General features: G+C 52.2%; 2 protein-coding genes across 2 annotated transcripts in view; one reads left to right on the top strand and one right to left on the bottom strand.

The window, feature by feature from the left end:
• The window catches only part of LASP1 (LIM and SH3 protein 1), a 29,518-nt gene extending 27,521 nt beyond the window's left edge, over positions 1 to 1,997 (top strand). Inside the window, exons 6-7 of the mRNA XM_082297474.1 lie at positions 53 to 147; positions 531 to 1,997. Coding sequence (XP_082153600.1) covers positions 53 to 147; positions 531 to 704 — 269 coding nt within the window. The 3' untranslated portion in view covers positions 705 to 1,997. The remainder of the gene's footprint in view (positions 1 to 52; positions 148 to 530) is intronic.
• Positions 1,998 to 7,994: 5,997 nt separating this feature from the next.
• FBXO47 (F-box protein 47) lies at positions 7,995 to 17,294 on the bottom strand (the record flags this gene model as incomplete). Its single annotated transcript, XM_082297264.1, has 10 exons — positions 7,995 to 8,113; positions 9,346 to 9,505; positions 9,991 to 10,133; positions 10,569 to 10,715; positions 11,484 to 11,660; positions 12,404 to 12,512; positions 13,295 to 13,372; positions 14,252 to 14,328; positions 16,534 to 16,704; positions 17,123 to 17,294. The coding sequence occupies 10 exons, from the start codon at positions 17,292 to 17,294 to the stop codon at positions 7,995 to 7,997; spliced, it is 1,353 nt and encodes a 450-aa protein (XP_082153390.1).
• Between the last annotated feature and the right edge of the window lie 10,085 nt (positions 17,295 to 27,379).

The following is a 27,379-nucleotide window of genomic DNA, read 5'->3' as shown; positions in this document are numbered from 1 at the left end:
GATCCCCCCTTCCCTCCAATCCCAGCTCATGGATCCCCCCTTCCCTCCACAGTTTACCAGCAGCAGCAGCCGCCGTCCCAATCCTACAGCTACAAGGAGCCGGCGGCTCCGGCCTCCACGCAGCGCAACGCCCCGGCCGGAGGGGGGGTGAGTGCAGCCCCACGGCAGCCCCCCACCCCTGGGGGGATCCCTCTGTCCTTGGGGAGGGGCTGTGCCCCCTGTGTCCCCTGGGGCTGTGCCGGTGACCCCAGTGACCCCAGTGACCCCTGTGTCACTCGGGAGGGGCTGTGCCAGTGACCCCCCTGTCCCTCAGGGTGTGCCAGTGTCCCCTGGGGTTTTTCAGTGACCCCTGTGTCCCCTGAGGTTGTTCAGTGACCCCAGTGTCCCCTGGGGTTTTTCAGTGACCCCAGTGTCCCCTGAGGTTGCTCAGTGACCCCTGTGTCCCCTGAGGTTGCTCAGTGACCCCTGTGTCCCCTGGGGTTGCTCAGTGACCCCAGTGTCCCCTGGGGCCGTGCCCCGTGTCCCCACAGAAGCGTTTCCGCGCCGTCTACGACTACAACGCGGCGGACGAGGACGAGGTGTCGTTCCAGGACGGGGACACCATCATCAACGTGCAGCAGATCGACGACGGGTGGATGTACGGCACCGTGGAGCGCACGGGGGACACGGGGATGCTCCCGGCCAACTACGTGGAGGCCATCTGAGCCCGGGGACGCGGCCCGGCCCCGCCCGCGCCCGTGTCCCCTCCCCGTGTGTGCGTCTCTTGTCCCCTCCCCGCCCGCTCCGGCCTCGGAGCCGCGTCCCGATGTCCCCTCCGTGTCCGGTTTCTCTTGCCAATTCTGCTTCGGGGTGGCCCCGTGGGGCCTGAGGGGCCGCGCAGGGTGGGGATCAAACCGCTGCGGCTTTCCTGCTCCTGGCTGTCCCTCCTCTCCAGCCCTTTCCCGGCCGGGGGGAGCCGCTGGGATCCCAGAGAAGGGAGGGAGAGGCCAAATTAGGACCAAATTCCCGCTGTGGAGGTGGGGGGGGGGGGGGGGGGGTGAGGGGTGCTCATCCCGAGGGTGCGGGGATGGGCTGGGAGCTCCCCCTGCTCCGCTCCAGCTCCGGCCCCGGCTCATCCCGGGCTGCTCCCGGCTCGGGCTCATCCCGATGCCGCGGCTGCTCCCGGCTCCCCTGCCCAGCTTCCATTCAATCTTTGCTCCCTTCAGACCTCAAAGCAGGAAAGCACTCAGTTCAAATCTCAAACAAAACCTCTCTCCTCGGGATTCCATGCTCTGGGCAGCCCTGGAAGCGGCTCTGGCTGCTCCTGCCTCGGGCTCCGGTTGTCCCGATCCCTCCGGAGAAGGAGCAGCCGTGGGGCTTTTCCTGGGAGCTGCTGCTCTGGCTCGAGGGCTGGGGCTGGGATGAGCCCCCCTGGACTGGGATGAGCCCCCCTGGACTGGAATGAGCCCCCCTGGACTGGGATGAGCCCCCCTGGACTGGGATGAGCCCCCCCTGCAGCTCCAGCTCCCTCTGGGCCGGGGCCTGGGGGTTCCCTGGCAAAACCTTTTCCTCTCACCCAGAATTTTCCTGCTTTTCTCCTGCTGCTGCCGGCTGCTGCCACCACTCTGGGGCCATCCTGAGGGCCCTGTTGCCTCCTGGGTGATGTGGCAGCCCGAGCCACCCTGCACTTCTCATTCCCAGCGCTGGTGGCAGCTTTTGGGACCACTTTGGGATGGTGTCATGGACCAAAACGTCAAAGCACATCCCTGTCCCCGTCTCCTCGAGGCTCCGGAGCTCCCGGAGCGGGTCGGGGTCGGGAAAAACTGGAACTGAGCAGGGAGGGAAGAGCGGGAACCTCTGCGGGGTGACAGGAGCGGGACCTGGGGGCAGCGGGGATGTCCCCTTGCCGGGCTGCACTGTGGGGTGGGATATTCCCAGCGGGAAGTGCCGCCTTTGCTATTCCCACAGGAAAAGCGGGAATACAGGACCAAAGCGGCTGAGTGAGACATTCCTTGGTTCTGTTGGGGACAGCTCCCATCCTCAGGGGGCTGATGGGGCTGGGATTGGGGAGAGCGGGATCAGGGGCAGCGGGAAGGGCAGAGACCCGCCGGGAAAAGGGAATTCCGGCTGCAGTGGGAGGGGGGGAGAAGGACAGGGATTCAGGGTGACACCGGAGGGTGGCAGGAGCAGCCAGGATGGGCTGTCCGGGATGGGGATCCCGGCTGGTGCTAAAACAGGGAGCACAAGGGCAGGGAGGATCCACCTCTCCCTGCTAAATCCTCTTCTTAATCACGTTCTTGTCCGGGAATAGGGGGGGGGGGGAGCATCAATGTGAATAAACCCTTTTTTAACGGACCAAATAACACAGGAAATTCCCTTTTGGGATACAGACCTTTTTTTAATCGTTCCCTTGAAACCGTTGTCCCTAAACTGTCCCCTCTCTTGCCCTGCCCCCTTTCTCCCCTGCCATGGGAAACAAACCTCTTTACTGCTTGATTTCTGCCTTTTCTCTCAACTTATGCACTTTTTTGCCTTTTTTTTTTCATCGCTGAAAAGCACCTAAACCTGTATTTAAAATAAATAAATAAATAAAGGGGGGGGGGGGGGGGGGAAGAAAAAAAATGGAAGAAGAACAATTAAAAAGCTGAAGAATTGCTTCTCATCACGTGTAAAATAGACCTCGTCCATCCCAGCTTCCCCGGTTGCGTCTCAGTGCTGAGCTTAGAACGTGTTTTCCTCGGGATCCGTCGCTTGATTGGGGTTTTGTCCTTGTGTCCTTCCTGGGTTGAGCACCCACCACTATTAAAAATAATAATAATAATAATGTTATTTGGCCTTTTTATCCAAAAAAAATTTTTTAAACCCACGGAATGGAAAAACCCGACCGATTCTCTTCCCGGTTTACTCGGATCGAAAATAAAAGTTTAATTTTTACCTGCTGATTGTGCTGGCTTTGATTGCGGCCGCTTTTCCGGCTGCTTTTCTGCTTCTTCGGGACCAGGGGAGGCTTCCAGAGCTGGGATTTTCATCTCGCCTGAGGCTGGGACACGCTGGCATCCCTGGGGATCCGCCTGGGATGCAGCTCCTTGGCTCAGCCCCTGCTTTTGGAAAGCCCGGGGATGTGTTTTGGAGCCCGACTGCAGCCAAGGGGTTTCCATGGAGCCCTGGGAATTCAGCAGGTGGGATTTTCAGCAGGGTTTTAAACAGCGGGGGAACAAAAATCTGGCGGGTGTGGAGGGAAGGATGTTGTTTATCAACAGCGCCGGTAAAAAAAAGAGAGGAAAACAAAGCGGCTCCGTGCGTGACAAAGGGCGGTGCTGGGGCAGCCCAGGAGCACCAAGGAAGGTGGTTCAGGGTCCTGGTGTAGCTTGGCCACGGCCAGCGCTCGTTTTCCCTCCTTTCTCCAAAGGATGGGCCCGTTCCCAGCTCCAAAGGGGGGGGGGGGGCACATTCCCGGGGGCACCCCCTGAAGTGGGGAGCGCTTTGAGAAGGAAGGGGCAGGGGCAGAACAACCCCCCCGCAGGGAGAGCGGCCCGGGCTGAGCCCGGCTGCCCGCCTGTGTTGATCGCTTTATCGCCCTCCTGCCCGCTGCAAAGCGGCTCCATCAGCTCCGGCATCATCTCTGCATCCTGAGCGGAGCGAGCCGCGCTCGGCCGGGGAGGGGAGGACGCAGCGGCGGCTCTGCCCAGCAGCCCTGTCCGGAGCCCTGTCCGGAGCCCTGTCCGGAGCTCGGCAGCCCCTGCCCCGCCGCCGCCTCCTCCCTCCCTCCCTCCCTCACCATGCTGGACATTTTCATCCTGATGTTTTTCGCCATCATCGGCCTGGTGATCCTGTCCTACATCATCTACATGCTCTAGAGAGCCGCTGCGGAAGATGCGGCTGAGCAGCAGCCTCGCCACCCGAGCGGCGGCCAGGTGAGCTCCTCGCCCCACCAGGTGTGAATTTCTGGGGAGGAATGCGCGGGGAGGGAGGCGGGGGGCAGATTTGGGGTCGGTGCTTCTGGCTTTGGCTGCCTGGGCTGGAAGGGGGGCAGCGGGGGTGATTTTACACCGGGCCACTCAGCCCTGGCCACTGTGCAGCTGCCGGGCTCTCCCGGCCGGATTCATCAGCCCGCTCGAGTGGCTTCTGTTTCCGAGAGAGGGAGAAACGGAACAGCTCCGGGGAGAAACCGGGCGGGATCCCGGCTGCGTCATTCCTAAGGAGCCAAAGGAGGGTCCCGGGATGAGGGGGGGCTGCGGCCGCTGCTCCCGCACGGAGCTGCTCCATCCCCGCTGCTCCCTCACGGAGCTGCTCCATCCCCGCGGCTCCCGCACGGAGCTGCTCCATCCCCGCGGCTCCGGCAGCTCCGGGCCCGGCTCACACCGGCCTCTCCTTTCCCTTTCTCTGCCACAGCCTCTCCTTTCTCTCCCGCAGCCTCCGCCCGGTGCGTGTCCCTCGGAGCCTTCTGGAACAGCGTTAACCTCTGCGAGCCCAGCGCGGAGCACGGAGCGGCCACGGAGCCGGCGGGGCCGGGGAGGGAATGAGGGGACAGAGGAGGGGACCGCTGTCAGGATCTGGGTTATTCGCGCTGCCAGGACCTGTGTCCTTCCCGCGGTCAGGTCCTGGGATGCTCCCGGTGACGCACGCGGTGTTCCCAGGGGGATGCGAAGGGTCCTGTCCCCTCTTTGTGTCCTGTCCCCCCTTCGTGTCCTGTCCCCTCGGCGCGAGCGCATCCGAAGTCGTTTGGGCTTAATTTTAGGAAATCGCTTCTATTTTTAATGAACAGTGTTCAGGGAGTGGAATAAAGAGGAAGGACATGGCAGAGGGAACATGGCTGCTGGTGTCACTGCGTGGATGGGGATGGGGGACACGCGGCTCCAGGGACAAACTCCGTGAGTGCACAGGGATCCAGGACATCCCGGGAATGCTGAGAGATTGGGAATCCAGGCTGAGGCACCCCTGTGTCCCCCAACAGTCCCTGGGGAGGGTCCCTGCTCCAGGCAGGGTGGGGTCCCCACCAGCCTCTCCCCTTTGGAGGGTCCCTGAGCATCCCCACTCCTCACTCAGGTCCCTCGGTGGTGTTTGGAGAAGCTCCAGGAGGCCTTGGATGGGAAAAGGAACATTTTTACCACGATGGAAATTTCTGCGGGATGGAAAGAACATTTCAGAGCTTCATTTTCCCTCTGCTTGGAGAGGCCTGGGAAGGTGCTTGGGGCATCAGGAGGATTTTTCTTGTTCTTTTATGAAGCCCTGCATCAATCCCTGACCTCCCACTGCCACTCACGGGCAGCGACTGAAAGTTTCACCCTCCTAGAAGGCAAAATTTTCATATTCCTGGTGTCTCCCAGGGTTTTATAATTTTTTAAGCAACAAACACCTGAAATACCCATAATGGGAAGAACTTTGTGCTCCTTTATTATCCATGGAACCACCACACAAGAGTGTGAGAGAACGGGATCCAGGGAGAGCAGGAAATGCTGGAATGGGCTGGTGAGACTTTCAGGAGAGGGTGTTCACAGGATAAAAAAAGAGGGATTTCAGAGCCTGGGAATGCTGGATGTGGTCAGTGCTGCCAGTTGAATGATTGACTCTGCGATTTCCTGCCAGTAAAACTCCTGAGAGAAACTCCAAGCTGGGGATTGCATCCCGAGCGTGTTCCTGGAGCCACCCGGAGCGATCCCTCCCACTGAGCCCTGGAGGTGAGGAAACGCTGCTCCCTCACCCCACCACCAAATATAGCCGGGAATCAGGAGCCTGAAATATTCCGGGAGGAATTTCTGCAGGCATAAGTCATGTTCTCAATAACCTCCCCTGCCGAGGCTGTGAGTGGAGCCGACATCTGTGGGGATGAGGGGAGAGTGAGTAAGGAGGAATGCGTGGAATGGAAACTCCGCTGAGTGTGAAGCCAGGAGCGATCCTTTTCTCTGACTCCCAGGCCCTACAGAGCTGCCAGCTCTGCAGGATAATCCCTTCCTGCACCCCCAAACCGGCCAGCTCCGGGCTGGGAGGCGAGGAGGGGTGGGAAAAGGGATTGGAACCCACAGTTCCAGCAGTTCCAATCTGGCAGCAGAAGGAAAATCTCCCTTTTCTCAAGTACCGCCATCCCAGCTGCTCTGGACCTGGACCCTCCTCGGTGTTAAATTGTGAGAGCTGATCCAGGGGGGAACTGGAAAAGGAGGGTGCAGGGCTGGGGTTATTTCCCAGTTCATCCCAAACCGGGCGGGATTGGGCTTCAGGCCTTTGGGAATTTTGATGGAAATGAGGCAAAAACCATCACCAAGCACCTCCCCCCCCCCACCCCCGAGCCGCCGGGAGAGCCAGAGCCGGGGCAGTTAATGACAATTAATAAAGCCATCAATAATTGATGAGGAGCCGGCGCTCCGTGCTGACATTCCAGCCCCGCCGGCTGCTCCAGGGAATCAAAGAGCTCCCTTTTCCCGTGTGGCTGCGCTCCCATAAAAGCTCCCCTTGTGCCCGGCTGGAATTTATGGCCGCTGCGGCCCCGGGGCCGGGAATGCCCCGGGACACGGCGGGACAGGGACACACAAAGCGCCGGGCTCTGCTCCCTTTTCCTGCTCCCGTCTGCCGGGATTATTTATCTGGAGTGATTCCTGAGGATAAAAGGGAGAGACGAGGAGCTGGGCTGGAGATTCCGCCTCGGCGGCTTCCTGGCGGCGTTTTCCCGTCGCTGTTCTCACTCCGAGTGTGTTTTCTCCTCGTATTTTGGGTTCTTTGGGGATCAGTCCGGCCACGTTCGGTTCCCGGAGTAGAAAGTAGAGCCTGGAATTTCTTTCCCTTCAGAAATCACGCACAGCACAACCGCGGCGTTGCAGCGCCCTTAAACATCACCTTCAGCCAGCCAAGGGAAAAAAGGGATGGTCCCAGCATTTTCCAGCAGCTGCCGCGCTCAGGGAAGGTTTCACCTCCGCCATCTACCGGCACCTGCAAAGACCGATGGATGGCCCGGAGTAAAATCCTGCCTAGAATCGTGTATTCCACAAAGGTGGCGAGGATTTTTAGCGCACAAACTTCAGAGCAATTCCCGAGCTGCTCCCAGGTTGTTGCCGATGGGAGCAGGTGGGGGCAGCTGAGATAAATCGGTCCCACTTCAGCTGTTCCCACACTTCCCGAGGTAAATGTGGGAAAAGCTGGTGCTGAAGGAAGCCTGAGAGGTTTGGAAAGGGAGCACTGAGGTGGGGAAAGCGGCTCTTCAGTAACCTGGAGGCTGCAAACTGCACACAGAGCGGGAGTGCCTTTTATTGCTGTCACATGGGTTTGTCTGGAAGGCAACAGAGCAGAAAATCAAACCCTTCTCTAAGCAGCAAACACTTATCCATTTAATGAAGCAGAGTTCTAATTTAATGTGGTTAATGGGGGTCTTCAACTTGGCTAAATCCTAAAACGCTTCAGCAGTTGGTACCTGGAGCAGGGGGAGAGATTGGAAGTTTCTTCTGCTCTATAAAAACCTGGAGATTGAGAGGAAAAAATGCCTTGGTAGATCAAAGCATTGGGATTGTGCTCAGAAATCACTTTTTGCTGAAGCTGAATGTACAAACTGCACTTCTGTCACAGAGCCTGTGTTAGAGACCCTGGCAAGCTGGAAAAATGCAGCTCCTCAAATCCCGCCCCTGCCTTTCTCCTCCGACTCCCAAGAGAAAACAAATTGAAGAGAGCAGAATGTTTTGGGTTCTGGGCTAAGATAACACGAGCTTCACTCGGTGTCTGCACATCAAATATGGAAACCACGTCGTTTTTATTGTGTGTGCAAACACGCACAGTGGGAAAAGAAGGCAGTTGGTGTTCCCAACGGAGAGGCCCCAGCCCTCTTCCCTGGAGGAGCAGAGCACACGGAATGGAATTGCACTCCCCAAGCCCTCCATGAGCTCACTCAGCTGGACTGACACTGGTGGTCCCAACTTGTGCCACTCCAGCTCTTACTGGGATGGGAATTTAAGGAATAATCAGACACTTCTTTGCAAACGTTCAAAGGAAAAGGAAGAGAAATCCAGCAGGAGTGGAGGGAGGGTCCATGGAACTCAGGTGGTGCTGCTGTTGTTGCTCATGGCCAGGTAGAGGATTTCCTTGTGGAAGCTGGCCTGGGCATTCACCAGGTGGAACAGGTTCAGGAAGCTGCTGTCCTCCTCGTCCCGCTCCCCTGCCAGGGCACAGAAACCATGGAAAAGGAGGAGTGAAACTGAACACTGTACCCAGTTCATCTCTGGAGGTGAATCTTCCCCAGGCAGAGCTCTCAGCAGAGGGAAGCAGCAGCCTGTGCGGTGTGCTGGGATTTAGCAGCAGCCTCTGCCCCTGATGGCAGCACAGCTGGGAGGGAACACAGGAGGATCTCCCGGGTTCCTCCACCAGCCTGGCCACAGACAGACAGCAACAGCTCTGTGTGAGGACAAGGATGAGCTGAGCAGGGTGTTCCTCGCTCCAGCTCAGCTCCACCATCGGCCCTGAGGCTCCAGCAGGGCAGCAGCTGCAGCTGGTGCATGTTTAGGCTCAGCCCAAAGGGACTTTGGGCCCAGCTTTCTGGTGGGATGGGTTTTAAAATACTCTTGGTTTCACCATCCATGGCACCAGGAATCTCTTAGCAAGAGAAGTAAGTTAAAATAAATATTTCTTCCCAATTATGACACTTGGTTGGTTATTTTTGCTGCCCAGAGAAGCTGTGGCTGCTCCTGGATCCCTGGAAGTGTCCAAGGCCAGGCTGGATGGGGCTTGGAGTAACCTGGGATAGTGGGAGGTGTCCCTGCCCATGGGACTAGATGGCATTTAAGGTCCCTTCCAACCCAAACCATTCCATGATTCTGCTCCAAACCCATCTGCTCCTTGTACTTACTTGGATTTGGATTTGCTTTATGAGGCAGTGAAAGACCTGCCCAGGGATCAGGATCAGGGATGGCAGGAGTGGAATGGGATGAGCTTTGAGGTCCCTTCCAACCTAAATCCTTCTGGGATTCCAGAACTTTACAGATCCAGGTATCACCGCTGCTCTTTTACAGATGGAGAAATGGACTCTGGAGGGGATTTTGGGAAGGAATCCTTCCCTGTGAGGGTGGCCAGGCCCTGGCACAGGGTGCCCAGAGCAGCTGTGGCTGCCCCTGGATCCCTGGCAGTGCCCAAGGCCAGGCTGGACGGGACCTGGAGCAGCCTGGGACAGTGAGAGGTGTCCGTGCCCATGGCAGGGGTGGGATGGGATGAGCTTTAAGGTCCCTTCCAACCCAAACCAGTCTGGAATTCTGTGGTTTTATGTTATCAAACCCCTCAGGCTCTGCAGGACTGCCCTGCCTGGGGAGGGAGGGAAGGCCAGGCTGTTCCTGGGTGCTGTGGGCAGCTCCAGAACCTGATGCAGGAGCTGGTCCAGGCCCACGGGCCGAGCCTTACCGGCCAGCACTGCCTGCAGCATGTCCATGAACATGTGAGCAAAGGTGTTCTCCAGGCACTGCAGGAAGTTGTTTCTCTCCCAGGGGGTGCTGAAAACCCTGCAGACCTTCTGCATCATTTTCACTGCCCAGTCCATGCAGTACAGGTCCTTCTCACACACCTGGAGGGCAAAGGAAGGATTAAAACCACACCTTTTATGATGCAAAATCAAATCTTAGCATTCCCTATTGGCTCTGGATCAGTTGTGCCACAGCCTGGAAAATCAGGGGTTGTGACAAGGACACAGAGGTGGGATAGATTTTAAAACACTCCTGGTTTCACCATCCATGGCACCAGGAATCTCTTAGCAAGAGAAGCAATTTAAAATAAATATTTCTTCCCAATTATGACATTGATTGGTTATTTTTGTTGCCCAGAGCAGCTGTGGATCCCTGGCAGTGTCCAAGGCCAGCTGAATTCTGGGAATTCTGAACCTTTTGCTGGTGGTGCTTCTCCTCAAGGCTTGCTGCACAGGGAGCAGAGAGGGTGGAAGAGCACCCATCTTCTGGCTGGATTTATTCCTGGTGTGTGGGAGAGGGTGGGGAAGATTTTCCAGCCTGAGACAGCAAATTTGGGGGTAAAGAGGCTGTGCTGAGTTGTACTCACCAGGGCCATGAAGACCATGAGCCTGGCCAGCTCTGCAGCTCTGCCATTCACAGCTTTGCTGGCCAGGAAGGTGAAGCAGATGCTGTTCCCACTCAGGAGGAGGAGCCGAGCGTTGTTCTCCATCAGCCACTCCTGGGGAATCACTTTGTCATGATGGAGAGAGAGAGGATTTCAGTCACTTCTGAGCAACAAGAGGAGCAGTGAAACGGCACAAATAATCCCTGCCAGCAACAACCAGAGCTCTCCACACCAACTCTGTGACACAACCTCAGCCAAAACTCTCAGTGTAGCTGTTAAAACTGCTCAGGAGAATTTGGCCTGAGCAAACTCCGCATTTGGACAATGTTTCCTCAATAATTCAAGGCAAGATTTGAGTTTTAAAGGTCTCCATGGATTCTTAAAAGATTTCTCCATGGGGAAAGACAGCCTGGATGTGTAAGGGACTTTCTCTCATCACCAGTGTGGTGACTTTTCCAACCAAGGCACAGCTACTGCGAGGAATTTTGTGGCACAGAGCTGGATTTGGAGGACGTGAGGATCTGTAATCCCATGGATTAATGATAAAGGCAAAACCACACCTGACAGCTCATCCACAAGACTGATAACATCATCTGCTGTCCATTCTCTAGCTTCTGTGCCATACAGCAGCTTAATTGCATCAGCTAAACCCTTCAGACTGGTCTCATCTGTCGGTCCTTCTATCATTTTCTGCCAGACCACGTGTCCTGAGCGATATATCAATCACAACTGCTAGTAAGTGACATTTATTAAACAAGAAAGTTGCTAAACTGAGCCTCACAGCAGGGGCAGAGGAGGGGAATTCAGGTGACACCACCGAGGCTTTGTGATTCTTTCCCATCTGTCATTTTAGTGGGAGTTGCAGCGTGAGCCAAACTTAAAGAAACCCAGATTTAATAATTAAGTGAGGAAACGTGTTTTCCTTCAGGGAAATGGGTGCTTCTTGGAGATGGATTTAAGTCTACTCCAAGCAGGAGAGAATAGAGGAACAGAGGTGCCATTTAATCTCTTCACTTGAATTGTAACTTATAACTCTGTGTGTGTGTATTTGATGTATTTTATGTGTGTTAGTGATGTCTGCTTGAGAGGAGCAATTTTTTCCTAGGCAATTCAATGGCTTCACACTGACAGAGGGCAGGTTTAGATTGGGTTTTAGCAAGGAATTCCTTCCCTTTCTTCCTTTCCTTCCTCACAGGGAGGACCCTGTGAGGGCGAGGAGGGGCTGGAATGGAATTCCCAGAGCAGCTGTGGCTGCCCCTGGATCCCTGGAAACGTCCCAGGACAAGCTGGACAGGGCTGGGAGCACCCTGGGCTAGTGGAAGGTGTCCCTGCCCATGGCAGGGGTGGCACTGGATGGGCTTTAAACTCCCTTCCTACCCAACCCATTCCATGACTCCATTATTCCAACACAACCACATTTTTGGGGGTTTTCCTGCAAGAAAATCTCCTCCCCGGGGCCCACCCTTTGCGCTCACCATCGAGGGACGACACGGGCCCGAAGATGATGTAGAGCAGGCGGGCCTGGTTGACCATGGGCCAGGGCTTGAGGATGCGCGTGAGCCAGAAGGCGGAGTCGCTGCGGTGGCTCCCGGGCGACAGCAGCACCCCCCGGCAGTAGAGGCGGATCCGCAGCTCCAGCCTGCGGGCACTGCCTGGGAAACGGGCTGGGCTCAGCAATTCCCGAGCCTCCCTCCGTTCAAAGCATCGCTTCTTCATAGCAAGGGAAAGGGGGGCGGGTTCTTAACGTGTTTAATTCGGTTTTCATCTCTTACTGCCTGAATTTGGCTGGTTTTGGTTGCTTTGCCCCAGTTCAGGTGGTGGCATCTGTGGATGCACCCTCTGGGATCCTCCGCAAGCGGTGGGGTTTGGTTTCTGGGTTTTGGCGATATTGGAAGGGTGAGATGGGTGTGGGTGAAGTGTTCCACAGAAATTCCCTGTTCTGTGTTGGGAAATGGGAGAATTTCTTGGGAGGCGTTTGTGCCGTCAGTGTTGGGGTTCAGAAATGTTAAACCTCGCTTTTTGCTGCATCATTTTCTTTCTGAGTGGGCTCCTTTCCCATTGATTTCACTGTTGTAGGGTAGGAAAGATTCAAATCCATGATGTAGAGACACAACTGATGACTTGGATTGATAATGCAACGATTTATAAAACCCCTAAAGGCCTCTCAAAACAAATCTCTTCACTGCAGAGACAAAGGCTCTTGGTGAAGGGAAAACAGCTGTGTCCATCGAGATGAAGGCCAAGAACTCGCTGTAGGATGCCCACAGAACACACAGCAGAGTCAGGAACCCCCTCAGTCCCACCCACATTCTGTTTGCAGCAATCAGGAGCCATTTCCTGCCCTCTCCGTGCTGGCACATTTTGGGTTTTGGGACTGCTGGCTGCTCTGAGTTACCTGGTTTGCTGCTGACGACTGTCTGCACTTTCCTGGCTAAGTTGCTCAGCTCCCAGAGGAAGTTAAACACCCGGTGGCACTCGAGCTCATCCCAGCCTGCTGTCAGGATCTGGAGGGGAGGGAAAATGGGGTGAAAACGAGGAGATTGAGCAGAAATTCGGTTCACAGTGCCAGTGCTCACAGCAGATAAACACAATTGGTCCTGCAGGTTCTCAGGAGAGGGAGGGAAGGGTTGTACCTGAGTGAGGTGTCTGAGGAGGGCAGGGAAGGCATTGCCTGCCTCAGGCGGTGCTTAAGGCCTTGATACTGAAATTGGCCAGAAAAGAAACTTTCTAACAAAATTTGAAGCATTAGAAAGCAGGGATTCGTCAGATTGATGCCTCCCAGAACTAAAAGCTGCTGAGGGTGTTCCAAAATCTGATTTGTGAATCTTAAGTGGAAGGTATTTGCTACAAAATGTCCCTGCACCAATAATCACCTGCTCTGCTAAGAGAGGATTTTAATTTTAAAGTTTGTTTACATTAATTTTAAGCTACCACAAACAGAAACTGTTCTGACCTCTGATGTGTGGAGCCATTTCCCTTGAAACGAAAGCATCTCTGCTCTTGGCCTGTGAATTTGGAGCTGTGTGATAAAACACTCCCCTTCTCTCCTCCTTAAGTAATAAATTGCTAATCAAAACCCAGACTGGTTGGGAAAGAAATCCAGGCCAAGGAATCCTCAGGAGTCAAATCAGCAACTTGCAGCACCAGAAAGAAAACTCAGGAACTGTGTGAATAACCACCACCCCCCTCCCCTACACCCCAAACCAGCTCATACTTCTAAAAACCTTGCAAGACACAGATGAATTTAGAAAACTGCCTTAATTTTCTGTCCATGGGGATACTGTACCTGTAAGAACACCCCATAGCACTGTAACCCCAGGCAGTGCAGGGGACTGGCACAACCATTCAGCTTGAAACAGGAAACCTGCAAGTGCAAACAGCAGTGGTTTGTCCTCGTGGACCATGAGTTCATTGCTGTGATTGAAAATTCTCTGTGCTCCTTGTGTCCCTCAAAGCAGAGAGGTTCGGAAGGATTCCCTCCCCTCCTTGTGTGAGTTATGGGAATGTTATGGAACTGAGTTGCTGGAATGAGTTGTGGTAGCTGCTTTAGGGTTTAGCATTGAGTCAAAACTGTGGGTGTATAAAAGGGTTTGGAGAAGAAAAATCTGATTTTTTCCAATCTGGGGAGGAAAAACCTTATTTTCAGGGAGGGAAATTTCCATGAAGGGGCTGTGCAGAGCTTTAGTAGCCCATGAGATGATGACGAGCAGAGAACCACCAGCCTGGGAAGGTGGGGTCTCAGTGGAACAGCCTCCAACATGCTGGAGTTTGGTACTGATATTATGAAGAGACTGATTCCAAATTAATAAATTGATTATTCAGTGGTGATAAACTCCAGCAAAGATTCACAGAATCACAGAATTAACGAGGCTGGAAAAGAACTTTGAGGACATAAAGTCCAACCTATGACCTAACCCCACCCCATCAACTAAACCATGGCACCGAGTGCCACACGCAGCCTTTTGTTAAACACCTCCAGGGACAGTGCCCACCTCCCTGGGCAGCCCATTCCAGTGCCCAATCACTCTTTCTATGAAGAATTTTTTCCTCATGTCCAGCCTAAACCTCCCCTGGCACAGCTTAAGGCCATGTCCTCTTGTCCTGGTGTCACTGGAGACCATCCCAGAGGAAATGACCTTGTGGAAATAAGTGTTGTAAGCACAAAGGACAGTGAGGAATGCTGCTGGAAGGAAGGTGGACTTACTCCTGAGAGTATTTTGTGCACATCCCCTCGAGTACTTACCCCTGAGAGCACCTTGTGCACGTACTTGAGCCTGTCCCTGGTGGGCAACAGCAGGGTGCACCTCTTGAGCAGCAGCCCTGGGGCAGAGGGGTCAAACACACACAGCTCTGGGGATGCTCAGACACCGCTGGAGCATCCTCAGAAAAAAAAATACAGCCTGAAAATGCAGGCACAGAGAAAAAGCTGCTACTCCAAAGTGAAAGGAGCAGTGGTTTGTGTTTGGAGTAGGGGCAGCAAGGCCATCTTTCCCCAGAGGAAGGTTTTCAGGGAGTTTCCAGCTTCCTGCACCCGCTGTAACTTGTTTATGGTGTTGTTTAAAGCCCCCGTTACTCACAGTTGGAGCTGGATTGAAATGACTACATTGGTTTGGGAATTACAGCTGTTCAAAATATTGCACAGAAATGTGAACTTGTTGCACCTCTTCTAAAAGCACCCTGGGGGAAAGCTGGTTTTCCCCTTACATCATCCCCAAGTTTTTTTCAGGATAGCCACATGTTCTAAAAAGCAAATATTCTGGATTTTCCTAATGTAAAATGTAGCAGAGAGGGAAATTTCTTTTCCTATACAGGCATGGTTGGGATGTCAGAGTCTGGAGCTTGTTATCCCAGGGAACAGCTGGTTGTTGAGCAGAATTCCTTCCACACTCCTGATAAAAACTGGGTTAACAGCTTGCACTCAAAGCCTTTCACCAGAATAATATATATATATATATATATATATATATATATATATATATGCTGCTTGTTAATTAATCAAGGAATCCACTGAAAAGCTTGGAGCTTCCCAAGGGGAAAGAGAAAAAAAAAAAAAAAAAAGGAGATTTTTCTCCAGAAAAAAATCCCATCCTAAAAATACATCCTTTTTTTTTTTTTTTTTCCCAAGGTCAGAAAGTGCTTTGTGGATTTACTGTGATTCTGAAGTGACTCTTCCCTCCCTCAGAGCGTGTCAGCATTCCTGCACGACAGCCATAATTTATTCATCAGCCTCGGATCTGCTCCAGAGCTCAGCCAAGTCCATTTTTTATTGACTAGATCAGACTTTGGAGAGCACTCCCCGAGGAGCAGCTGTTAGGACAGCTTAGCTGCACTCCAGGATGGAGCCACCCGTGAGGGGAAAACCCCGTGGAGTGGGAAAAGGCTCGAGCAAAAGGTGCTTTTTGACTCCAGCTTTTTCCTGCTGCAATGTAAATATTGATTTTGCAGCCAGCCCTACCAGAGACGCTCCCCTGAGCCTCCCACCGTGACACAACCGCAGCCAATGGGTTTGTGTTTTGAAAAGGTTGTGTTTGACTCCTACAGCTCCTGCAGGGGTGGGTTCACACCTACATTTGAATAACAAGGTGCCATTTTGGGTGAGATTATTACAAAGCCCAGACTGATTCTGATTTTTATTTTTTTTTTAAGGATTTCTAGGTTTCAGGCTTCATTTTAAAAAGGAAAGACTAAGATTAATTTTAAAAGGTATTTTAAGATAGCTCAAAACATCCATGGTTTGCTTACTGCAGGTTTTCGTTCTGAATTATTTTAACAGCTCTCCTTTACCTTGTGTGAGCTGATGTTTTAATGCCTTTATTTAATGCCTTTAAGGCCTTCATTTAATGTCTTTAATGCCTTTATTTAATGTCTTTAAGGTCTCTATTTAATATCTTTAATGCCTTTACTTAATGTCTGCAGTTCAACCCATATTTACAATTCTCCCTCTAACCCTGGCATTTATTTCTCTGTCAAACACACATTTTTTTATCAGACAGGGAACAGTAACTATGGACCCACTGATGTTTTAATTTCGTTTCCTCCCCTGACAGAAGAATGTTGAGCGAATCAGGACCAACGTGCTTTAAAAACGAGCAAGGCAGCCGGTGTTGGTCACTCCGGAGTTAGGCTGGGCTTAAGGGCTGCATTTCCCAGCCTGAGGAATGTGAGCTGCTCCAAAGGGAGACCCCGCGGGCTGAGCAGCCGCATTCCTTTGGCTGCCCGGGGCCTGGGAGCCTCGGTTCCCTCTGCGCTTCTCAGCGCCGGGTTCCAAACAGAGGGAATTTGGAAACACCTCCTCCTGCAAGCTGATCCTCTGCCTGCTCTCTGGAAAAAGGACACCCAGAGGAGGCAGGACACGCAGGGTTTTTTCCATAACTCAGAGGTTTTGGAAGGATTTCAGGCAATTCTTCGGTGTGGGAAGGAATTGTTTGGCTCCTCGTTCTGCACGGAGGATTTGGGCCACATCCTCAGCGTTTCTCTGTTAACGCACACACCAGGAGAAAGCTTTTGAGTGAGTTTTGCTCTCACCTAGAGATTTGTAGTGCTCCAGAATGGAGGCTCCTTCTTTCCTGCCGGGGAGTTCGAGGTTGTGGAAGTCCTGCAGCAGGAGCCGGCGGGTCCCTGACGAGGTGGAGATGTAATTAATCAGGCGGCTGCTGATGGTTTTGGACACCATGCTCAGCATGCTGATGTCCTTCACTGGAAAAGCAAAGCCCAGGACACTCCTAAATCCCTACTGCAAGGGAAAATGCTGATCACGAGTCAATAACTTCTTCTGACTTCAAAAACAGGCCAAGAAATGAGATTTATAAATAAAACAAAAATTAATTACTGTTGATCTCCTTTGCCAGCAAACTGGAGTAATTAGGAACTGACAGATCTAAGGAATAATTTTCACATTTGATAAGCAAAACCCAACTTCAAATAGATTGTAACCATCATTGAAATTTTGGTCAGTTGTTTTCCCATGCTTAAAAGACGAAAATTCAGCGTCAAAGCCACATAAAATGACTTTAACTGCTTAAAAGCAACAGCATTTTGAATGCTAAGGCTTTGTAGATGAAAAAAAAAATCGATGGTAATTTTCAGACGTTGAGGTTTCTGATCAACTCCTCACCTGAGAGATAATTCAACATCATTTGGAAGATCTCTAAGGGAAGGGTTTGGAAATCCCCCAGTGCTGACAGAGCCTGGCAGTCCCTGCCCGGGGTGTGGCAGGAGCGGCGGCTGCTCCGCCTCTGTTTCTGCCCGAGGGTCGAGGTGCAGCTGCTCCCTGCGCTCGAGGTCATTGTTCCGGTGTTCCCATCAATTTAACCTGGAGGGAAAAAAAAAAACAACCAAAAATATTAAAGTCTGATTTTCTGAGGAGGAAAAGGCTCCCAGGATGAGGCTGAGAGGAAATGACTCCCTTGGAGACACAGAGAGTGTGAAAATCTCGTCTGTGCGTAGGATAAGCTGCTTGGATTCAGGGCAGTGAAAGCGATTTGCTCAATAACTTTTAGTACATAAGGAATAAAATGTGTTCTAGCTAATAATTTATGTGTTGAAAAGTATAAATAATGTCTGGGGGAATGCAGGATTCAGCTGATTTTGGAGGAGGAAAAGACAAAAGCACTGGGGGCACATCTGAGGGGGCAGACACAGCAAGGGAGGAAAACAGCTCTGAAAGGGAATTCTTGGGGAATTACATGTGAGGGTACAAGCTACAGTAATTAACAACATCGTTTTAATTTGTCACACTAATTATTCAACAGAACACCGAAGTTACAGGGCTGTTACTGAAAGGATCATCACCGCTCCTTTAGGGTGATAATTACTGATACGTGTGCTTGTGTGGGACCAAATCAAAGATTAAAAGCACCAAAGTGATGCTTCAAACCCTTCTTTTCCTGCAGCACTGAGCTGGTGCAAGGCTTAATTTAATATAATGTCTCTATGTGTGATATAAAAAGAAATGGTACAGTATTGCCCCGTGAAAATGTCCGTGCCTCAGGCTTTTCCAAAATCACAGGGGGCTGAAAACGAGCTTTGAAAGAATCAATAAATCGGATTATTTCGTTTACCTTCTGGGGTTTGGGTCCCTAGAACAGCCACACTTCACAATGTCAGGCAACACTGGGAGCCGGGGACTCACTGTGTCTTAAATTTATGTTCTAACTGAGATTTTTCACACTGCTCCTTGATTCCAGCAGCTGAGGCTCCGGGGGGATTGCCAAGGAGGAGAACGAGCGCTGCAGGATAATTCCAGGAGCTGGCAGCGCTGGCTGGAACATCCCTGGAGCCGGTCCAAGCTGCAGTGCAACATCCCAGCCACCAGCAGTGGGAAATTCTCCCGGAGAATAGACCCCATTGTTCCCGGGATTACAAATTTACAAAATTACAGACAACAAGCTCCAAACATCCTCCCTGTTTATTACAAAATCACTCCAGCCAGACTCTCTGATATTCCACGGAGGAGAAATGGCCTCGTCCACAATGGGGGCTCTGTTTGTGCTGAGGAATCGGGGCATTTTGGGAAAAGTGCTACACGCGGGGCTGGCCGGCTCTGGGGAGGCTTGGAATTGTACATTTAAGGAGTTTTTTACTTCGCTGGGAGCATTTTTAATTTAGCTATAGGGTATTTCTGGCTTGCTAAAGCAGCTGAAAACTTTCACAGGGCTTGTGAGCAAATGTAAGTGCTGCTAAAATTAGTGGGTTTAGGATTTGAGGAGGAAAAATTGACATAACACCTTTAAGAAAAAGTCACCTATAGATAAAATTCTATTAAGAATGCTTATCTTCTAAAAGCAAGGAATTTTACACAGAGAATTGTGCATTCCCTATAAATTCCTTGTGGACCACATAGAAATCAGCCCATTCCCTGTTTATAACCAGCACCACCAAACTTGGCTGAATCTGGTGCAGATTTCTGATCCAGGCTTTAGAAATAAAGTTGCAATCCTATGACACTTTCTTCTCTTCCCACTCTCCTGTCTGGAGCTGTGGGGATTTGTGGGATCTTTCAGTGGTTTTTTAAAAAATCATACCTTGGGTCTCCAGTTGTGGAAGGAAAAATACTTGACCACCAGCGAGGTTTTTGGGAAGTATTTGTCTAATATTTGTCTCTTTCTGTCCAACCTGGTTGAAGTTAAATGGATTGTCGCTGTTCTAATGCAGAGCAGAGCTAGATGAAATTAATGTAAATAAAAATGAGTGCAAACAGCCAGTTTTCAAGCCTTTCCTGAAAGCTCCCGTTTGCTTCCTCTTTGACTTAATGTGGTTTTTTAATTTCTTAGGGAGTTGAGCCAGAGCAGGGCAATGGGCTGTGCATCTCCATCTGCTGCTGGGACACCAGTGTTTGGAGAACTGCTTAATCCACACTGGAAATTGAAAGGTAAATGTTAAATATTTAACAAGCTAAACTCATAATCTTAGCTAAGAAGGGTCATCTTATTTGTTGCTATAAACTAATTTGTTTACAAGGCCAAATGCATCAACTTCCACCCATGTTGCCCTTAAGCAGTCGCTAAACTCCTGCTAATGGATGCACTTTAGTCCTGATATTTCTCGGAGCCCTGTGTTAGCATTTGGCAAACATTTATTGTAAAAAGGGTGTTTACTTTGGAGATTGGTTTGGGATGTTTCCCTTTCCCTTCCTCATCACCACGAGCATAAACCCAGTGGCTTTGAATATTAACTCCATGGGGGTTTTCATTTGTTTTTCCCCGATTTTCTCTTGTCCTTTGTCGTATAAAAATAAAATAAAATGGAGTGGAAGAAAATAGGATAACATAAAATAGTAATTTTCAAGTACAAGCCTAAGTGGGGGATGACAAACCTTAGAGCACTGAGTGCACCCATGGAGTTACCTTAATACTTGTCACCCCTAACCTACACTGAAATTTTTTGCTTAAAAAAAGTGTTTTTATTTATTATAAAGGCTCTGTGTAAGATTGATGGTGCAAATCGGTCCCAAAACCACCTAAATTGGAGAATAATGTGAGTACAAAGCAGAGCTGAGGGTTCCGGGCCTTGTTGCTGGTGGTGGCCGGGTTGTGGTGTGAGGGGGCTGGCTCCCAACAGAGAGGAGAAACACTAAAAAGAGCTTCTTTTTCCCTCATTCCAGCCTGGATTTGCTCCTCAGGCTTCAATATTTGATGCCATGGGTTATTTTTGGCCTTTTACCTGTGTTTTTGGGTCAGATTCAGACGAGCTATGACCTTTAGGCCAAAGGATGGGCCAGGCTGTGGCTTCTGCCATGGCTCCTCTCCCTCCAACCTATCAAAATTCGTGGCTAAAGGACTGAAATGGGGGACCTGCACCCCAAAACCTACATAAAATTAATAGAGGGTGTGTCACAGTTGATGGTACTCACATAAAACACTGTATCAGCTGCTTTTTCCCTCAGGGAAACCCCATCTCCACAAACACCCCCGGCCGGACGCCCTCAGGGAGCTCTGAGGGACCAGCAGGGGATGGGGGAGTGGGGTCACCAAACCCCGTGTCCCTGAGGGGGAAAGAAACCCCAAACCCCCATTTTTAAATGATTATTATTTAAATTCAACTCTTTAAAGCCTTATTTCAGTCAAATGTTGTTACCTATTGGGGTCGAAAGGGGTTCTGGTTGTAGGAGCAGAGGCGGGTGCGTACAGGCAGCACAGCTGTGTTTGGGAGCCTCAGCCAGGAGCACAAATGTTGGCAAATACTAAAAACCAACACAGTACGTTTCGATTTGGTAGTCGTCAATGTGGCCACAGACGCGTTGGAGGGGGGAAATGATTACAGACAACAACAGCGCGTTCCCCCAGAGGTGTTTCCTTAGCGCTATTGGCAACTCGGCCCCTTTTTTAGGTGAATTTATGCGAATTTTGGGCAATAACGACTTTTCCCGCCTTTTCGCCCGCGGCCCCTTTCGGCGCGCGGGGTGGGTGAGGGGGGGGGCGGGGCGCGAGCGGCGCGCGCGGCTTTTCCCGCCCGCGTTGTCCCCGCCCATCTCATGAATATTTAAATCAGGTCCACGCCTCCCTCCATAGTGGAAAGCCCGTCCCGCGCCCCGTGACGTCACGCCTCCCTCATGAATAATCAATGAGCGAGCTGATCTTTTATGGCGGGAGGGTCCGGCTGGGCGAGGGGACATCGAGGGTCCCAGGGGCGATGTGGTGTCCTCAGACCAGGGCTGGCCAGGCCCCGCGGGTGGGTGGGTGCGAGGGGTGTGGTGTGGTGGGGTAGGGCAGGGTGTGAGCCCGTCCTGGGCTGGGGAGGCTCAGGTGTGTGGGATGGCACAGGTGTGGGGTACCATGGGTGTGGGGTAGGGCAGGGATGGGGTGCCACAGGTGTGGGGTACCGGTGGGTTTTGGGGTATCACAGGTGTGGGGTACCAGTGGGTTCTGGGGTGCCACAGGTGTGGGGTACCGGTGGGTTTTGGGGTATCACAGGTGTGGGATACCGGTGGGTTCTGGGGTATCACAGGTGTGGGATACCGGTGGGTTTTGGGGTATCACAGGTGTGGGATACCGGTGGGTTCTGGGGTATCACAGGTGTGGGGTATCTGTGGGTTTTGGGATATCACAGGTGTGGGGTACCGGTGGGTTCTGGGGTGTCACAGGTGTGATCCCACAGGAGCATCGCTCTGAGATGGGTGCACAGGGCACCTGCAGAGCTCTCTGTAGCTGCCTGCCCTGGACCCCTGGCCTGTGCTGGACCTAAAACCCCACACCCTGCACAGTGGTTCTGCCTGAGGCCAGAGCCACCAAACCCATTTGCAACCCTCATCTGCAACCCTCATCTCCAACCCTCATCCTTCCCAGAGAAGCTGTGGCTGCCCCATCTCTGGAAGTGTCCAAAAACAGGTTGGACGGGGCTTGGAGCAACCTGGGACAGTGGGAGGCATCCGTGCCCATGGCAGGGGGTTGGAACGAGATGAGCTTTCAGGTCCCTTCCAACCCAAACCATTCCAGGATTCCGGAATTCTCCCCGCTGAGCTGTTTCAGGGAGCAGTCCCTGATCTCTGCACGGCCTCACGGCTGCGTTATCCCGTGGAATGGTGACATTCCATGGGCTGCGGCCTCAGGGAAACCACGCCGAGCTGCCTCTGCCAGAGCAGCACGTTCCTGTTCGCCTCCAGCCCGGCTTTAAAATAACCTTTAACATTTCTTTTTATAAATTCAGCTTCGGAAGTGGCGGAATAACTGCAGAGTTCTCCTGGGACAGCGGCTGAACCTCCCGGGAGATGTTTCCTTGCTGCTCCAAAGGCAGCTCCCATACGATGGCAGCAGAGGCCCGCAGCTGCTTCGGAGGAATTTTTTGCCCAGTATTTTAATTTTTTTCCCCAAAGACGGTTGTTTGTTTTGGTTTCGTTCTTGGGTTGATTTCTTTTTTCCTTCGCCTTTTTTTTTCCCCTTTTAACTTTAGCAAAAGCATTCTCCTCGGAGAAACTGAAATAGAAACAAAGCGAAAATCACCCTCAAATGGGAGGAAATGGCATCGTCTGAGACCAGTTCCTTAAATTAACAATAACATGATGACATCACCGTGACTGCAATATTTTTGCTGAAAAGTTAAATTAGATAAATGTACAAAAATAATGAGCCTTAGAGCTGAGCAGCGCAGAGCAGAGCCTGAAGCGACGCTGTTCTTGTTTCTTTCTCCTCCTGCGATCCAGGACTGGACTGAACCTCTCCTTGGAATTGCATCCCACCTCCACAAATCCTGCTGGATGCACTACACCTCTGTGTTCCACCCCCAAAAACAAACCAGGGAATTCCAAAGTGCTCATTTACCCCAACGTTTCTAGAAACCACCAGATTCCATTGTGGGGAAAAAATTAAAATAAACAGGGGCCTCCTGGAGTATCCTGGGAGAGCTCCTTGGAGCCTGAGGGGATTTGAAGGATTTCCTGAGGCTTCAGCCCATGTTTAACACACAGAGCTGGACCTACATGAACGCTGCAGTGATTGGGATAATTAACGGTAACGGGTTCGGGGTAACACCATCACCTGGTGCTGGGTTGAGTGAGTCACTGCTGGCCTTTGGTTTTGTTCTGGTTGTAATCCAGTCAGGGCTTGTGAGCCGGGCTGAGGTGAGGGGGTGCAGAGCAGCGAGGGGAAAGGCACGAGATTGAGTTGGAAAATGCACAAAATTGAGTTGGAAAAGGCGCGAGATTGAGTTAGAAAAGGCACAAAATTGAGTTGTCCCAAACTCCTGAGGGTTGGGCTGAGGCCTCGTTCATCTCATCCGGCTTTGCCAACACCAACCCTGGGAGCAGCTCGGGATTCTGCTGAATATTCCCGTTGTGGTGCAGCTGCCACTGCCAGGAGGGGTGAGAGAGGTTAAATCATCAAATCATGGAATGGTTTGGGCTGGAAGAGACCTCAAAGCTCATCCATGGGCAGGGACACCTTCCACCAGCCCAGGGTGCTCCAAGCCCTGTCCAACCCAGCCTTGGACACTGCCGGGGATCCAGGGGCAGCCACAGCTGCTCTGGGCAGGAACAGGAGATGGCATCATGGAAGGCTTTGGGTTGGAAAGGACCTTAAAGATCACCCCATTCCCAAATATTCCGGGTTTAGACTGCAAAGCGAGTTTTCCAAAGAGCCCAAACACTAAAACCCACATGGAGCAAGGATGGGCTGAGCTGTGTTTATCCACAGCATTCCTCCCTGTGAGGGTGGAGGAGCCCTGGGATGGAATTCCCAGAGAAGCTGTGGCTGCCCCTGGATCCCTGGAAGTGTCCCAGGACAGGTTGGACGGGGCTTGGAGCACCCTGGGACAGTGGGAGGTGTCCCTGCCCATGGCACGGGTGACACTGGATGGGCTTTGAGGTCCCTTCCCACCCAAACCATTCCAGAATTCCATGAAAAGCGAGGAACCTTCAGTGCTGCAGGATGAGGAAGGGACAAAACCCCTGGAAGCCTTTTCAGGATGATCCCTGGATTGGGAAGGGGCTCTGTTTTGGGGGACAGGAGGTTTTGGGTTCCCCCTCCCAAATTTTCCCTTGTTTATGACTTCTTTAAAGTGCCCTTTTCACCTTTATTTTAGGATATTCATTTTCCACATCCTCAGACATTCCCCAGGAGTGGATTGGAATGGAAAACTGTTGAGCACCAAGCAGAAAAATGATGGGGTCTTGTGGTTTTTTGGGGGCATTCAAAGAAAACACCGAAGGTGGTGGGGGCCAGAAGAAAAGGAAGGAAAAAAATGGAAAAAATTGCACCACTGGGCCTAAAAAGCAGCATCTCCTGTGCTACAGGCAAAGGGGAATAGGAATGGGAATGGGAGTGGGAATGGGAGTGGAAAAGAAATTGAAATAATAATAGTAATAATGATAATATAATATCATAATAAAAAATAATACTAAAGTAATACTAAAATAACAATAGTAATAACAATAATGATAATGATAATTATAACGATGATAATAATAATTCAGCAGAAGAAAGGCTCCAAGTTCCGTGCCCCTTCATCTGCCACCTTAGGCACTACATCTTTTTCTCCTTAATCTCTCTAAACCAAATTTTTCCGCGTTGGCCAAATATTTCTTCCCTCCGAAGCGTTCTTAAGGAGCTGCAGCCTTTCATTTAGCCTTAAGAAAAAAAGCACAAAATGAGGGAAGGAAATGATCAGCGGGAATTGTTGACTCATCCAGCACAGGCCTGTGTGGGGATACAGCGGGAATTCCGTTCCCATCGTCCTGCTTAAGGAATTCTCTGGATAAAATCCCCTCAGCTGGCATTTTTGGGATGGATGCAGAGGATTAGGAAGGGGCAGGGATTTGTATTCCCAACATCCTGGCCTGGAGTGAGTGGAGCCGGTGGGAAGCTGAGCAGGATTTGCCCCCAAATCCCATTTTATCGTTGTTTTCCTGTGGGGCCTGTGCGGTGACAGAGGTGAGGACCAGAGGGAGGAATGAAAAGAAAAGGGGGGGAAAAGGAAAATTTCACAGAAAATAAGAAAACACTGGGAGAAAAAAAAAAAAAAAAAGAGGAGGAATTGAGGAATTGAATCCTTGGAGGCACTGAGGGATTGAGGCCTGGCTGATCCCGTCCTCACCGCAGCTCCAAACCTGCTGGCATCCTGCTGGACTGCAGGAAGCCACGGCAGGATCTTCCCTAATCATCAGAATTTCCAGCTGCCCCCATTCCCCATTCCCCATTCCCCATTCCCCATTCCCCATTCCCATTCCCCATTCCCCATTCCCCATTCTCCATTCCCAATCCCCATTCCCCATTCCCTATTCCCTGCCCCCATTCCCCATTCCCATTCCCCATTCCCTGCCCCCATTCCCATTCCCCATTCCCCATTCCCCATTCCCAATCCCCATTCCCCATTCCCCATTCCCCATTCCCCAATCCCCATTCCCCATTCCCCATCCCCCATTCCCCATTCCCATTCCCCATTCCCATTCCCCATTCCCAATCCCCATTCCCCATTCCCCATTCCCCATCCCCCATTCCCAATCCCCATTCCCCATTCCCCATTCCCCATTCCCCATTCCCATTCCCTGCCCCCATTCCCCATTCCCCATTCCCATTCCCCATTCCCCATTCCCCATTCCCCATTCCCATTCCCCATTCCCATTCCCTGCCCCCATTCCCCATTCCCCATTCCCCATTCCCCATTCCCATTCCCCATTCCCCATTCCCATTCCCCATTCCCCATCCCCCATTCCCCATTCCCCATTCCCCATTCCCCATTCCCCATTCCCATTCCCCATTCCCATTCCCCATTCCCCATTACCCATTCCCCATTCCCATTCCCCATTCCCCATTCCCCATTCCCCATTCCCATTCCCCATTCCCCATTTCCCATTCCCATTCCCCATTCCCCATCCCCCATTCCCCATTCCCCATTCCCCATTCCCAATCCCCATTCCCCATTCCCCATTCCCCAATCCCCATCCCCCATTCCCCATTCCCATTCCCCATTCCCATTCCCCATTCCCAATCCCCATTCCCCATTCCCTATTCCCTGCCCCCATTCCCCATTCCCAGCCCCCATTCCCCATTCCCCATCCCCCATTCCCCATTCCCCATTCCCCATCCCCCATCCCCCATTCCCAATCCCCATTCCCCATTCCCCATTCCCCATTCCCCATTCCCATTCCCTGCCCCCATTCCCCATTCCCCATTCCCCATTCCCATTCCCCATTCCCCATTTCCCATTCCCATTCCCCATTCCCCATCCCCCATTCCCCATTCCCCATTCCCCATTCCCCATTCCCAATCCCCATTCCCCATTCCCCATTCCCCAATCCCCATTCCCCATTCCCCATTCCCATTCCCCATTCCCATTCCCCATCCCCATTCCCCATTCCCCATTCCCCATTCCCCATTCCCCATTCCCCCATCCCCCATTCCCAATCCCCATTCCCCATTCCCCATTCCCCATTCCCCATTCCCATTCCCTGCCCCCATTCCCCATTCCCCATTCCCCATTCCCATTCCCCATTCCCATTCCCTGCCCCCATTCCCCATTCCCCATTCCCCATTCCCCATTCCCATTCCCCATTCCCCATTCCCATTCCCCATTCCCCATTCCCCATTCCCATTCCCCATTCCCATTCCCCATTCCCCATTACCCATTCCCCATTCCCATTCCCCATTCCCCATTTCCCATTCCCATTCCCCATTCCCCATCCCCCATTCCCCATTCCCTGCCCCCATTCCCATTCCCCATTCCCCATTCCCAATCCCCATTCCCCATTCCCCATTCCCCATTCCCCATTCCCCATTCCCCATCCCCCATTCCCCATTCCCATTCCCCATTCCCAATCCCCATTCCCCATTCCCATTCCCCATTCCCATTCCCCATTCCCCATCCCCCATTCCCCATTCCCATTCCCCATTCCCCAATCCCCATTCCCCATTCCCCATCCCCCATTCCCCATTCCCATTCCCCATTCCCCATCCCCAATCCCCATTCCCCATTCCCCATTCCCCATCCCCCATTCCCCATTCCCATTCCCCATTCCCCATTCCCCATTCCCCATTCCCTGCCCCCATTCCCCCATCCCCATTCCCCATTCCCATTCCCCATTCCCCATTCCCCATTCCCTGCCCCCATTCCCCATTCCCCATTCCCCATTCCCTGTCCCAAATCCCCATTCCCCATTCCCTATTCCCCATTCCCATTCCCCATTCCCCATTCCCTGCCCCCAATCCCCATTCCCCATTCCCCATTCCCCACCCCCATTCCCCCCGGGATCGGAGCCGGCTCTGTGGGGACAGGAGTGGATTTAACACCGGGAGTTTCCCTTTTCTTGCTTCTCCCACCTCATTTTTGGGCCGTGCCGGTGGCTGGGATGAGTTAACAGCCTCTGCCCTTCCACCAGGCCTCGCTTCCAAGGATTTTAAAATACTTGGAGTGCCCTGAATCCCCCTGGGATTTCGGTGCCCCG

This window comes from Coloeus monedula (assembly GCF_965178545.1).
Source record: "Coloeus monedula genome assembly, chromosome: 26".
NCBI classification, from domain to species: Eukaryota; Metazoa; Chordata; class Aves; order Passeriformes; family Corvidae; genus Coloeus; species Coloeus monedula.
The sequence above is the reverse complement of the archived record's forward strand: the minus strand, read 5'-3'. Positions and strand labels throughout refer to the sequence as shown.